Here is a 15,560-nt window from a genome sequence, read left to right on the forward strand (position 1 = left end):
TGGCTTCCCACCGCCCCTACTGACCGCGGTTCGCCGTCCCGGGTCAATGGGGGCGGTGGGAAGCCACAGCCAGCACATCCCTCGCCCGCGCCGCTTCCTGCCACCCCCATTGGCCCGGGACGGCGAACAGCGGCCAGTGGGGGCCGCGATCAGCCGAACCTGCCGTGTCAGCAGGTAAATAAACTGGCCCGGCCCACTAGGGTGCTTACCCTGGCGAGCCGCGTGCCAAACGTTGCCGACGCCTGCCTTATGGCCTCCACTGCTCCTGCAAATATTTCCCTGGCAGCCCAGCAGGGGAAGCAGAAATAACATGAAATTGATAAGTACTGCAATCACTACATATGCTGATCCTGCCCGCACCTCTAGGGAAGCGGATGCACAAGTGCAACAGCACGAGGGTAGAAGACAGGTTACCCATTGGTCTAACAGCAACATGTCTTCAACATTTTTACCATGTGTAGGAACAGTACTGAAATTCCCTTCCCTTTTTCTGAACACTTTCTTTCCAATATTTTCCTGAGCCAATACAATAATCACTCAAGAATGTATTTGACTTCTTGGTGAGCATTGTTCAATTTTGATAGTTGTATTTAAGTCTAACATGGTAATAATACGGTGAATGATTAATGGTTGAAAAAGCTATCAAGAGTTGAATGCTACAATAAAGGAGCAAAAGATACGAAAATTTTAGTCTGAAAGGGTAAAAATATTTACTCTATACATACCTTCAAAAATATTGTTTTCAACTCAGCTGGATCAGCTCTCTTGGTTAGAGCCACCTACAAGTAAATACATTTACATTAATATGCATATTTTATACAAAAGATGTAAAAATTTCATTTAAAAGGAAAAATTCAAACAACAGAATTAATGATGAAAATAAATGTGTGTCTTAGGTAAATCAGCGACTGATTTAGTTGGTCATGTTTACTCACTTAACATTTACACTAAGTTATTCAACACTTTTGCTGTAAATGTTTCTCCTATGCATTCTTCAATTCTTAAACCTGCAGGTTGCATATCTGCCAAAGTACCAACTCCCTCCAAAGTACTAATCTGCTGTACCTAAGCATTTATACCATGCTCATCACATAGCTTTGCGCTTACCGCACCTATCATCTCAGGATCTCAAAGTGCTTTATAAGACATATATTATCCCCACTTTACACTGATGAATTAGAAGACTTACTCAAGAAAACACAACAAGTAATGGAAGGCTCAGGATTAGAACTCAGATGTTCTGTGCTAATCTTCTACTATAATCTTGCTGGAATTTCTACCTCCTACTCCCATTATTTGAAAATATATGGTCTTGTAGCATAGACTTTGTGACACCACACCAAATCTTGTGCTTAAGATTTTACTGCAGAAAAGGCAGCTAGCTTACAAAAAAGAAAGCTCGAATTCCCATGAACTGTCATCTGTAGCAGCAAAATAAATTACTAGCAAAGCTTTTTAAAAATTTATGAACACTCAGTATGGAAATAGGAATTTGGGACAATCCCCATTCTCCTTTTGTAGCTAGCTGGTGGCATTTGCTGCTTTCCATCTCTCTCTCACACTCTTTCTTTGGATGTGAATGAATGTAGCCCCTCAATGTGTGCATTCCAGATTTTTTGCTGCCCCCTCCACAAATTTTTAGCCAAAATAAGCACCATCATAATAAGCATAATCTGACGGTCAAATCAGCACATAACCTTCATCTATAACCTGTAAAAGCTACTCAAAGCACTCCGTTAACTTGGGTTTTCAGACGGTTTTTGGATTAGGGCTGTCAAACTATTAAAAAAAATTAATCACGGGAATAAAAAAATAGTTGTGATTAATCGCAGTTTTAATCGCACTGTTAAACAATAATAGAATACCATTTATTTAAATATGTTTGGATGTGGGGGGGGGGTATGTGTGAAAGACAGAGTGTGAGTGTGAGTTGTAGGGAGTGTGTCAGCATGCCATCTCTTTAAGCAGAGCACTCACCAGCCTGAACGCTTGCTGAGACATCAGCAGCTGCGAGCAGTTCCTACTCTGACCCAGAGGCAGCGGCACAGACAGCCTCCCTGTCCCCCACCCCAGCTCAGCAGAGACCAGATATACGGGCGGAGGGATTGGGACACCCCATCAGCCTCCCTCCCCCTGCTCTGCACAGCAAACAGGAGGCTCCCAGTCCCGAGCCACTTGGTCAGGGGTTGCTCCAAGGCAAGGAGGGTGGGCATAGGAGCAGCGGCAGCTGCAGAGGGAGGAGGAACACCCCTGCTCAGGAGGCACCCTCCCCGGAGCACAACATCCTGGTCGATGGCCCAGCCCGCCCACCCCTAAGGCCAGCCCTGCCCCTGAGCCAGCAGCAGACAGGCTCCCCCTGTCCCTGATCCCAGCTCAGTGGCAACCAGGTACATAGACGGGGGATGGGGACACCCCAACATTAACCCCCCACACACACACACCTGCCCCCACTCTGCACTGCAATCCAAAGCAACTTGGCCGAGGGGGCTGCATGGGGGCGGGGCACAGGAGGCGGGGGCAGCAGTGGAGTAGGACAGCAGGATGAGGGGCACACTGCCCCAGAGGCACACAACAGTGCCCACTTGAGCACCGTACCCTGGCGTGTGATTATCACTCGTTAAAAAATAACACGTTAATTTATTTTGAGTTAATCGCATGTGTTAACTGCAATTAATTGACAGCCCTATTTTGGATAGATCCAGCCATTATGGGTTAAAGGAAAACACAAGTGGGGGATATCAAGTAAATTCTTGTCATAAGTTATTGCTCTTCAGCATAAACCTAAATAGAAATATAGGCAATATTTAACTGAAAAGACCAGTTCTCCAGCTTGTCTGATATCTTGATCCTGCCCGTGGGTTCTATTAGTGTACTGAAGAGGAATGGGCAGGGGGACACACCCTATACAACAGCATAGTGACCTATGCTAGAAGCTGATGTGGGAAACTGTACAAAGAGAAATTTCTTCATGATGCTAGATGGTGAAAAAAGTGAAAACTTATCAAAAACTGATTTTTTTGGTGAAAACTGTATGTGTATTTTTTCAAAATGTGGAGCAACTCTAGTGATTATTTTGCATACTTAGGCAAAATAACTAATAGGATAAAAACAACAAGTGCTACCTACTCTAACTGCAGACCCTATTTTTATTACGGAGCCTAAGCAGAGACTCCACAGTTGGGGCTTGCATTTGTCTTTGCACTAGCACAGAGGTCTACCCGCATGGAGGCTCTTGCGGAATCAATTTTAACTATTTAATTACTTTACTTTTAATTATACAGTAGAACCTCAGAGATACAGACACCTCAGGAACAGAGGCTATCCGTAATTCTGAAATGGTCCGTAACTCTGAACAAGACGTTAGGGACTTCAGTGGAGGAGTTCAGGCTGCAGCCGCAGAGCTGGGGATGGGGGTCAGAGCTCAGGACGGGGGGTGGTCGGGGCTTCTGACCCTAAGGGCTGCCAGGGCTCCCGGCTGGGGGGCTCAGGGTGTCTGCCCCTGGGGAGCACTAGGACTCAGGGTTTTAGACCTGGGGGGAATGCTCCGGCTTGTTGCTTCAGCCCCAGGGCTCCATTCCTGGTTTCAGCGAGGGGGCGGGCGGGGGGTGCCAGAGCTCGGGACTTCGCTATGGGGGGAGCACCAGCATTAAAACTGGCACGCTCCTAGTAGCTAAAGCCCCGATCATTGGCGTGCGACCCTGCCCCCCGCTGAGGTCGGGAATGGAGCTGCACCACTGATGCTCTGATCTCCGGTGCTGCCCCCCCGCCCCCCACTGAAACCAGGAGTGGAGCCAAAGCCCCTGAGCCATCTGCGGGGCTGAAACCAGGAACAGAGACGTGGAGCTAAAGCCCCCAGCCCCAGCACTCCCCCCAGCCTAAAGCCCTGAGCCCCGGTGCTCCTGAGAGTCAGAAGGCCCAATCCCCACTCCGCCCAGACACATCCTTCCCCTCCGCCCCGCACCCTGCAGCTGCAGCCCCAACCCACCCGTGGCTGAAGCCCCAGTGCAGCACAGGATTTGCCCCCCGACACACACTTTTTTTGTCTATGCTGCTGCCTGATTGAGGACTTCCGGTTTCACAGGTGTCCGGTAGACTGGTAAGTTCCTAACACTGGTGTTCGTAAACCCAATTTTGACTCCCTCTCTTACCATGCCCCAAAACTTGCTTAAAACATCCTTTCTGATTAAAATTTCTATGGCCTTTTGTGTCTCATATTTTGTGACCCTCTATTTTCTCCAATAAACTTGCTTTTATTTAAAGACAAACTGAATTGGATTCAGTGACTTAGTGCAGCAAATGCTGCCAGTCCTGGGAAGGAAAACAAAACTGACCTCTGACTTCAAGGCATAGAATCAGGAAGAGTTCACAGGCTGAACACTTAGGGCCTAATCCAAAAGCTCAATAGTGAGAGTGAGAGTTTCGCCATAGAGAATGGGCTTTGATCAGACCCTCATTCAAAAGTAAAACAACTGTAGATACCTCTGCAAAAGTCATGATGAGGAAGCTGGCATGGGCACAAATATAAGATCTGAAGGGTGCTAGACCCTAGTTAGAATAGGCTTTAACCAGATGTCTCCCATTACACTGAAAGTTGCACAACTGGATCTATTAGCAAGCCCTGTAAGTTTGCTTACTGTAAACTAGCTTTGTGGGGAGTTAACAACATTCGATAGCTCTTCTTCCAAAAGTCACCAGGGCTACATGCAAAATTGTTGGGTGGAGAGGCTGAAAACATGCATAATCTAAGTGTCATCCTTTATGGTTATTTACTTGAGAGCCTATGGTCAAGGCCCTGTCCGCTCGACAGCAAGCTAGATATTAATTCTGTAGAAAGGTCCCTTGATTTCTGCAGCACTCCCGTGTTGAATTCTGCAGCACTACAAGCAAATTAAAAAAACTATTGACTATAAAATAAATAATATAATCAGTACAACGTTGCATGCATCATTAATTTTGTCATCAAATTAAGTTTTACACTGCCCCCACGTTGTCAATTTGTGGTAAAAATATACCTGTAGAAATTGTTGGGTAAAACGGGGAAGGGGATAAGAACTGGCAGTTTTGATAGCTACATAGCGGTGGCTCATTCAGGTTCAATTCCAGTGCCCCTTAACAACTTTGAGAAACCTAGCACAAATGGCTCTCCAACTCCAGCAGCCATTTTCGGTATTGTATTGATACTGAAGGAGGCAGCTGGAGTTCATGAGCCATCTACAGTGTTCAATGGGGCTGATGCCAGGGAAGTTGAACCAATGTTAACAACAGTGGGAATATTTACAGTTATTTATTCCCTAATCCAGACAAGGCTCAAGAGACAAACACATAGGCCTCACCCACACCAGTAAAGTGATCTGTTGCAGATCACAGTTGTCCCTTGTGAAAAGGGTCTTGATCACGCTTCTGCAATCACGCTGAAAATTGTTGCATTCCAGGTTTGCTAGTGTGATAGCTAATATGTTGTCCGACACTGGAGATTGAACCAGACACTTCCAGACCTCAAACATGAACTGCTACAGCCCGAACTGAAGAGACAAGACTTCCAACGTGGCAGCTGTAACAACTCTCATCCTCTGTTGATGACCACAGAGGGGGACTTGTAACACACATTCACCAGTAGGTTACAGTAGTAGTTAAACAGTTTTTTTAAATGAGTTGAGGGTAGACTAGGGGAGTCTGCTGCCTAAAACAGCTGTCAGCCAACAGGTAGTTTGCCTAGCGTAGACTGACCACAGACACTACTTGTGCTGCTTCCACTCTGGTACAATTCAATGTCGTATTGAGTGACATTCACAGAAATTGCCTTATAAGAAATCTTTTGTTACTTGCAAATTGTATCTATTCTATCTTTTCTACCTTGGGGGGAAAAAACAAACACTAAGTTGATAGGCAAAGCGTCCATCTCTTAATGTGAAGAGACATCTGAAAAGGCCTATCAGTGGGACAATGTTTGTTATTGCCCTATACACAGAGTAGCTTTATAAATGCCGGCCACTTTTTTTAAGACACATTTAGTGAATAAAGCTTTCCAACATCTATTTTTAAAAACTTGAAGAGACACTGAACATAGGCTCTGAGCAACAAGCAAAGTTACAGAATGTTCATGAAAGTGGGTAACGTACTAGATGAGAGTCTATGGATAAAAAATTTTACGCCAGTGAGCCTCTGGATCCGAAGTACCTTAGGTGTTTTTGAAAATTTTATCCAATTATCTATTTTTTGTATATTTGTGTATTATATTAAATTGTTTTAGTTAACTGTACAACAGATTATAGAAGCACTAGCTGGCCCCTGGCACACCAGGGGTTAAACACCAAATTCCTATTTCTCTCCACTAGCAAAGGCGTTCAGGATAAGGGTTATAGAAAGGACTGTTGGAGAAACAGGAGCAGGATATGTGGGGAAACTGAGGTTCTCCCCAATCAGGCTCAGAGGACTGAGTAGATTCCCGGGTTGGGAAAAGGTGTGTTTGTTACTCATTTTGCTTACGTTCCCTTGTCTTGGTTTGTATTTATGAAGATTCTCTTCTGCTAACTCCTTGTGGCTGTGATTTGCTTCTGCTGATGCTCAGTCGTCCCACCAGTTTATTTTAACATATACTTTTAATACGTCACTTCAGCAGTGACAATATGCCAAGTCCTGGACCAACGCACAAAATGAAGACAGTCCTTGCCTTGAGAAGCTTATGACTTAAGAGATACATAGAGACAGGATGCATTAAAAATCAAAAAGGAGAGAATGCATTGGACTTTGGAGGGTTTTAAAATAATTAACTACTAATTTATTTATTGTATTTAATATTCAAGGAGCAAGTCTTTAGGAGGTATTTGAAAGAGGAGAGAGTGGTGGATTGGGAGTGAATCCCATGAATAGGACAGGATGGAAAAAGAATAGAGAAGAAAGAGGGAGACAGATTGCAGCAGGAAACATGATAAGAAGTAATGTCCAAGCATGCAGAGCCTTGATGGTAAGTATAAGAAGTTTGAACTTGATGCGTTGGGGAAGTGGCACCATTGAAGGGACTCCAGAGTAATGGTGATATGGTCAGTAATAGGCGAAGAAGATACTTTTACTGGGCCTATTTTGGAAGGGCTGGAGGGGTAACGTGAGTTTTAGGTAGGAAGAGATGTAATTACCCAGAAAGAAGATGATCAGGGCATCAACCAGTGTTTTAGTCTCTCCCAGACAGGATGGGATGAGCTTTCACTAGACTGTGGAAGGAGAAACAGCAAGATTTGGAGGTGAAGGGAGGGGTCAAATATGATCCCTCCATCCCACATTCCATACTTGCTCTTTTTATCCTCCCAGAGTCCAGTTCTGGTGTCCACACTTTTTTGGAAACTGGAAAAAGTGAAGCGCGATCAAAGAAAAGCTACAGAAATGATCTGAGTATAGAAAACCTGCCTTACAATGAGAGACTTAAGGAGCTCCATCTACTTAGCTCAAAGAGAAGGTTAGGAAGCAGTTTGATCACGATCTATAAGTACCTACAGAGGGAGAAGATCTCCGATACTAGAGGCCTCTTTAATCTAGCTCACAAAGATCTAGCATAACAAGATCCAATGGCTGGAATTTGAAGTTAGAACCATCCAGAATGAAAATAAGATGCGTATTTTTAACACTTAGAATAATTAACCATTAGAACAGATTTCAAGGGGATGTAGTGAACCCTCCATCATTTAAAGGCTTTAAATCAAGACTGCAGGTCTTTCTAAAATATATTCTCTAGTTCCACCACAAATTATTGCTCCTGATACAAGAATCACTTGGTGAAAGTCTGTGGCCTGTGTTATGAAGGAGGGCGGCCTTAAAAAGACATTAAAATATCTTATAAATTATAAATATATACATATACATACAAACACACACACACACACATCCTAGAGGAGAGGGACAAAACCTTTCTTCTAAACTAAACCCCAGAGATTAGAGACTGGAATGCTTGAAACCATTTTAGACTGTGGTTTTAGGGAGAGTTTGCATTCACACAATTCTTTTATACTGATTAAAGATTATCCTAAAACCATGTCCTAACCAGCACTGGAATCAAGGATATAAAACAGATGTGGTACAACCAACTTGCTTATGTAGATGAGAATTCACTTTTCCTACGTATCTGCAACTATGTTAGCTAAACCAGATTAGACTGTCCTCCTTACTAGCAGCTCTCCTTGAAAAAGCCAGTTCCATTATGCATTGCATCATGAGTTCTGTATCAAGGTTCTCCCAGTGCACTCTGCCTCCAAGGTCAGTTGCAGTTAGCCCCAGAATGCAAATGATTGCAAGTATCCACATCTGAGACAGCATTTGTAGTCTTTCTACACAGTCAGAGTCCAAGTTAAGGACCTTTTATTACAGCAAAAGATGGAAACCAACCAATCTATGCAATAATTCTTGCATTCCTATAGCTTGCAAGCACCTAAACCAGACTCTAGAAAATTATGTCAAGAAATGTTAATAAGATTAATCAACTAATACTCCCCAAAAGGCAGAGGAAGCATGCAGGGTTACAGCACAGACAGTGATGAAACTAGAAACTGTACTGAGCTCACCCCAACTTTGGTGACTAACAAGGACCAATAAATCTAAGGTAAACTACTTTCTCCTATCAAGTTGTCACAACTACAAATCAGTAGACATCTCCCAATCTGCAGGTACCAAGCACTAAGGTAAGTGGAAGTCTTCACTTCCCCCAGGTCCTTCATAGATCTACATGAATGGGCAGTTACATGTTTCTTTTGATCCTATTTTTAGAGCCCTGCAAATCTGTGGACCATGTTTATGGATCGCAGATCGGATATGGATATAAATTTTGTATCCGTGCAAGGCTTTACCTATTTTCAAGGTCCCAAAGTATATGGAGCAGGCTTGTTCATAAGTTCTGTTCTTGCTCAAAAGGTTCAATATTCATAAGAAATGCCTGACAGGCCATAGTTTAGCTTGTAAGCAAATGCAGTATGTGTAAACACACATCTAGCTATCCAGCCAAATATATGTAAATACACTTTAATTGGGAAAAACTGTGTAATTTTGAATGTTTACTAAACATATTATTTGTCCACTGTTCTGAATTATACATGTAGTTGAGGAGGAATGGTGTATTTGTCCTAAGTAAAAAACTACAAAAGTTAACTTCCATAACAATGGGTCTAGATATTATTCAACCATGTTTAAAAAAAAAAAAAAACACCCTCGGCTACTAAATGCTAAGATTTCCCCCATTATTTTCCTTAGTCAGAACCCTGGAAAACAAAGAGGGGATGAGCTGTAGCCATGTGGTAAGGAAGAAAGATGTCTGAATACGTATCCTCACTCAGCAGCATTGCATCTGCTCTGAGGGAAAAAAAGTTATGATGAGACCAATACCATATCACTCTATAATCAAAAGAAGTATTGGTAGTTACAAGCATCAGCAATCCAGATCAGGGCCAACAGTTGCTGGACAAGGGCACAACAATGTATTCTAACATACTAAACTTGGACCACAGCTCAAAGAGTTGAGAAACTCAACTGGAAAGCCATGCCTAGTTTTTTTGGAGAAGTGGGAGCATTCATTTTTTTCCTTCAGTACCAAAATGCTCCACCTCTCTAGCTGCTGTTCCTTCTCATGCATCATCCAGCACTATCCAGTGACTCTCCTAGCCCTTTCCTACAACAACTTCCCAACATCTACTCTCCACTGGATCCTCTGCACCATATTTTTATCCTGATGCTCCTGATGTCTCAGATCCCCCAATGCACACAGGTCTGAAGGTTTCTGTTCTGAGCATGCACATTCACTATTTCCCCCCCCCATAAAAAACTAGTTTTCTGAAGCCAGATGCCTGCTGATGATCTATCCCAATGAAAGTGAGTGAATCAGAGCTCACCAATTAAAGACTGGGAAAGATTGGATAATTTGATAGCATATGATCATCACAGCCTCCATAAAAATATTTGTATTTAAATAATGTCCAAATAAATATGTGAGCTGCCAGCCAGGGCAGTCAAAACTGAAAAATGTTCAATCCATAGGTATTTAAAGTAAAGTAATGTTTCTCCCTCCTATTCACCGCAAAATAGTGGCACAGGCATCCACATCGATTAGACTGGCATTCCTAGTACTTGTAGAAATGGAGGTTTACCCTCACTTCATTCATGTAAAGGTCCTCAAATACATTTGGTGGCTTACACAGCCCACTATGTAACTCACTCCCTTTTGCTTACCACACCTGTTCTGCAGTATACAACACACAGCAATACTTCTGAGGATATGATTAATAACACTGATTTAAAAGATCTCTCCTTCGGTCTTCCACGAGAAGACCTTCATGTCACCAGCTGACTTTCCGAAGCACCATTTGTGCCTATCAGAGAAACTGGGCTACAGTTTTGCTACCCAAGGAAGCAAAGAGGAAGCAGGATCCCAGTGTAACAGTTGCCTGCTAATTCCTCTTCTATGGAGAGGACAGGAAAACAAGTGCTCCATTCTGACTGAATACATACAAGAAGTTGTTGAAAACTGTAGCATCGTGCATTTTGCCTGGTCTGCTGATGTTAACAAGAAGCTAGTATTTTCTCCAGTAGAACATAGTATTACATGATGGGCATATAACAGGCGAACATGCTCTGTCAAAAGCTCCTCTTCAGACAGGAAAGCATCACTCATGTTTTAATCCTCCCGTTATAACAGGGAACATTAATGTTAATGGCAGAACACCTAATAGTAGGATTTTATTACATAGCACACTTTCAATTCTATCTCAACTGGTGACTTCCTCCACAAAGCAACAGAAAGTCTCTTGCCTACAAGGGGTGCAGCTTTCCATTGGTAGCCTGTTGCTGTGGGGTCAAACTTCAGCTATAGGCTCAGCTGCTATCCTCATTTGGAATTTGGAAACCAAACCATTATAAAATAATAAATCATCATCAGTCAAGGTCAATATACTGTACATACTTCCACTAGTGAGCAGAATAGATTCTATTCCAAATGTAAAATAATGACAAGTCAGACAGACATTGTCCTCTATTTTCTGAGCTCACACTGTATCAGCAATTTTCAGCAGTTTTACTAATCTGACAAGGAACTGTGGTACCTGAACACAGACTCCAAGAATACCACACAACGTGGGAACCACTCAAAACCCTTGTGCTGCAACAATGCAACACTATGTGATAGCCATGCAGAAATGCTGCCATATGTATCTGCCTACATTGTAGTGAAACTTGTAACCAAAATGGCTGTAATGCAGGCTGGCCAGAAACAATGCTGTAGAATCAAAGACTGTTCAAAGTATATAAAGTGTTTCTATGACATAACTTGTTAACACTTTTCAAAACTCCACTATATGGGGGAACTAAGTTTCAATACTGGGACTCAATAACCTAGCAACAAGATCTGTAGGCATCTCCTCATATAGGAGCAGCCAAGTGGAATGAGGACCTTAGGGCGGGCAGAAATATAGGACAAGAGGTAAATACGTTTACAAGGGATTACAATTAAAAATGAGCCAATCTAAGTTTACCAACAAATCACTCTGATCATAACATTAAAATTCAAGCACTCAAAATACCATAATGATAGGTATGCAATACCTATACTGCAGATAGAAAGGTCATCTACATCAAACTGTCGTGAGAATAACTGTCATAATTCTTTATATGTGACATCATAGTCGTGAATAAGCAGGGAAAGTAAATGGGCTAGAGAGAAAATTCCTATACATTAATGTCTCAACTAATAATTGTGTGACAGGAATTACGTAGGAATAACTGACAGGTGATGTATTTTGTTTCAGTGTTATGTTTTCTTTTTTGATTGAGCACAAAAGTTCACTTTTAAAGATCCTATTTATAATCATATCTGTCTATTCAAGTCTATTCAAAATGCTACACACCTCAGTAGCTCAGAATTGGGGAGGGTGTATGAGTGGGCATGAATCCATATGTATGCACGATTCCATTTCTATGATCTTAGAAAGAACAAAAGACAACTACATAATGGAAGCAGACAACATCACACACAAGCAACAATGTTATTGTGCATTATAAATGGTAGGAATAAAAGAAAATCCTTAATTTTGGAGTCAGAAACCTTTCCTTAGTGCTGACAGAAGAACAGTGGTATCCCAATAGAAGGCCTAGAAACATATAAAAAAAATCCATATTTAAGTCTCTACTTCTTTTTTTATAACTATTTCAGCACCATCACTTTAAATTCTTGAAGACTACATTTCCAGTGGACAGAGGTTCACTTGCATATGCACTTAGAAAAGGTGGGTAGCTAGAGGTCTAAAGCGGTGGCTTTCAAACTGTGGGTCACGATCCATTACTGGGTCACGGAATGTAAGGCACAGGGTTGCGGTGGCTCTGGTCAGCACCGCCAACCGGGCCGTTAAAAGTCCAGTCGGCAGTGCTGCCCGGCTAAGGCAGGCTAGTCCCTACATGTTCTGACATCACGCTGCACCCTGGAAGCCGCCAGCAGTAGGCGGGGGGCCACAGGGCTCCACAAGCTGCCCCCACCCCAAGCACCGGCTCCACACTCTGGGGGCTGGAGTGGGGGGCGGTGCCTGCACACCTAGGAACCAGACCTGCTGCTGGCTGCTTCCAGGGCACAGCGCAGTCCGCGGTGCCAGGACAGGCAGGAAGCCTGCCTTAGCACCCCGCTGCGCCGCTGACCAAGAGCCACCCGAAGTAAGCCCACACCCCAATCCCCTTCCCCCAGCTCTGAGCCCCCCCAAACCCGGAGCCCCCTTGTGCACCCCAAACCCCTCATCCCTGGCCCCACCCCAGCCCTGAGCACCTCTCACACCTCAAACCCCTCATCCCCAGCTCCATTGCGTCGAGGGCATCAACAATTTTCTTCAACTGGGTCACCAGAAAAAAAGTTTTAAAACCACTGGTCTAAAGAACACATTTGTACCTGCAATCACAGTAACTCCATGCTGAAAGGTAGCTGTGCAAGCGTGCTCTTTTGCACGCAGACTGTGGGTCTCATGGGACTGAATTTGAGCCCAAGTGTAAATTTCAGCTGCAAGTTTAAACTGTTTCCCCACCACTCAGGAAACAAGACAACTACAACGTAACAGTGTGGGGCAAGTTGGGGTGTTAAGTTTTCTTTTTAATAGTTCAGACCTCAGGTACTAACACTAGGTGTATTCTTAATGCTTAAATAATATCAGATCGGTATGTGTGTGACTGTAATGTGTGTACATGACCTTCACATCACAACGGGAGTGGGGAGCAGGAGAGAAAGTCTGGGTTATCAGGGAGAGTGCTTGGAAATAGCTTGCAATCTCAAGCAGAAAAATAAAATGAACTGGCAGGGACTTCAGAGAATGTACCAAGGGGAGTTACTGATGTATTAAGGGACATAGTCCAATCCTGGTGGGGTACGGGTTATAGAGCTCCTCTGGGCATAATCAAGCTGGTGCACCTGTGAGGCGTGTTGCACCTGGAGAGGGACGACTCCTTAAAAGGAAGAATCCAAGCTTAGTGCAGGGTGGCAGAGCTAAAGAACAGAGCTTCCTAGTCCCACAGAGCAGGGACTGCTTACCCAGACAACTGCTGAAGGGTCTCTGCCACCTGGATCCTCATTAGAGCCCAGGGTGCTCAGCCTGGGCCTCTCAGACACTCAAGGGGTTAGGAACCCAGCCCCTCCAGAGCCTATTTACCTGTTGCCTTGCGAGGCACAATGGGGTGAGCCTGGACTGTTCTGTGGGTTGCAGGAGTATTTTGTTTGCCTTTTTTCCACCTGGGACTGCAGTCAGGTCTTGAAGGGGGGGAGCTGCCTCCCTAAGACTCATAGGTAGGAGACTTCATCCTGAACTCCAAACCAATGCTACAGCAACACCTACAGCCGAAGAGGGATGGTGGGGATGAGGGAGGTGCCCAGCCTCACCCTTCGGGGTACAACCTGTGACACTGACTTTGTGGCAACAATCTCTGAACTGACAGGATGCAAGACCAGTGACAATCAAAGCTATGGAAGAGTAAATTATAACTTTCCAGACTCCACAGAAAATCTAAAAGACTTGGCTGTTGGCAACAGTAGTTATGGAATTTTCACTCAGGAAAGCTTTGGAAAATAAAATTAAAAAAAAAAAAATCTATTTAGAAACAATTCTGTTTATACCTCTTTCTCCTCTGCAGGTTGAGTTATATATATATATTTGCATAAAACACCACCTCTGTTAAAACAGTAATTTACTTTTAATGCTCGGTTCTCAATATTTTTATGACATCACCTAGTTCCTATGGAAATTGTGATAAACTGAGCATTTTGATTTAAAATGGATAATAAAGAAGCAGGAGAAGAATAATCTTTTAGAACTTGTTTTCATGCCAATATCTTTAATAATTAAGAATGAGGAAAGCAGAATTAAACCATTTTTATTTGCTGAGAACAGTTATTTCCATTTTTATTTGTTGTGGAGGCACAGCAGCTCAACATAAAACCTCAGGTATTGGTTTAGTGGACAATGAATGGCTTGAGATCCTAGAGAAATTCTAGTGCAATTGGGTTTGTTTGTTTGCTTTTCTTTTAAATCTCATGAAACAAAAGTTCTTCTATTTTCTTCCTTGGACACTTAGACATCATGATTGTGATGTCAAGGAAGTTCTGATCTGTGCATCTACCATCCCATACTAGCATACTGATGCTAACCAACCAAACTACTCCCTTTTTGATTTTTAAAAAGGCAATAAAATTCCAGTAAAAGCTTCCTTCTAATAATTTAATCCAGCTCTTTGATGTACTAAATATAGCAGATGATCAGACAAGCACCTGTGGCTCAAGATTTCCACAGACCATAGAGTTTCAATGACAAAACTATTTATCTTTTTTCCTGCATTTAACTTTCATTGGTGACAGCCTCACATGGAGTACTCTGCACTCCAGACTTGTGGAGGTGTAAGGAAACTGAGAATCTACATGCATGCTGTATAAAATAGAAAGATTAGAGGGCAAAACAGCACACTTTTCAGCATTTTTTTGTGTGTTTTCCTCATTTTCATTTTCAGTAGATTATTAGTTTTTTCCACACAAGAAAAAAAAATAGCTAATTTAATATTTGTTTTCCTAACCTGTCTACCTCACATTGACTGGGAAAATATTAAACCCACATTTTATTAGATTTAGTCAGACAAATGCTTTCATGCTTGGTTGAATTACCTTTTCCTCCACATTTAATTATACATTATTGTCCAAAGCATGAGTACCCAGCTAATAAACCCCCATAGAGGAATACAAACAGAGCTCAGGAGGTGGTGATCACCCACATTTTCTTTATGGCTAAATAGAAAGTGCACCCCAAAACATCATCTGTTGGAATATAAGGTCACAATATGGAAAAGGTTGAGAATCACTGCTCTATAGCATCTACTTTGTTGATAAACAATTCATATACATTGATTAAGACGTGTAATTAGCAAAAATGGACTGAAAAGGTTTAACGTTTCCATATTTTTCTTATTTTTGAGATAACACTTGAGCAGCATCAACATGGGACCCATTTATTATCTCCATAAAGCAGCTTCCATCTAGACTGACAACACACAATGGAAGGCTGAATTATAAAAATGAA

At 42.7% G+C, this 15,560-nt stretch overlaps 1 protein-coding gene across 3 annotated transcripts in view; it reads right to left on the minus strand.

Annotated features, from left to right (window-relative positions):
• Window positions 1-15,560, minus strand: part of SLC25A13 (solute carrier family 25 member 13) — a 128,219-nt gene that overhangs the window by 93,728 nt on the left and 18,931 nt on the right. For all 3 annotated transcript variants that reach the window (XM_034760496.1, XM_034760497.1, XM_034760495.1), the window contains one exon: window positions 726-779. In XM_034760496.1, coding sequence (XP_034616387.1) covers window positions 726-779 — 54 coding nt within the window. The remainder of the gene's footprint in view (window positions 1-725; window positions 780-15,560) is intronic.

The sequence above is a fragment of the Trachemys scripta genome, chromosome 2 (assembly GCF_013100865.1).
Source record: "Trachemys scripta elegans isolate TJP31775 chromosome 2, CAS_Tse_1.0, whole genome shotgun sequence".
Classification (NCBI taxonomy): Eukaryota; Metazoa; Chordata; order Testudines; family Emydidae; genus Trachemys; species Trachemys scripta.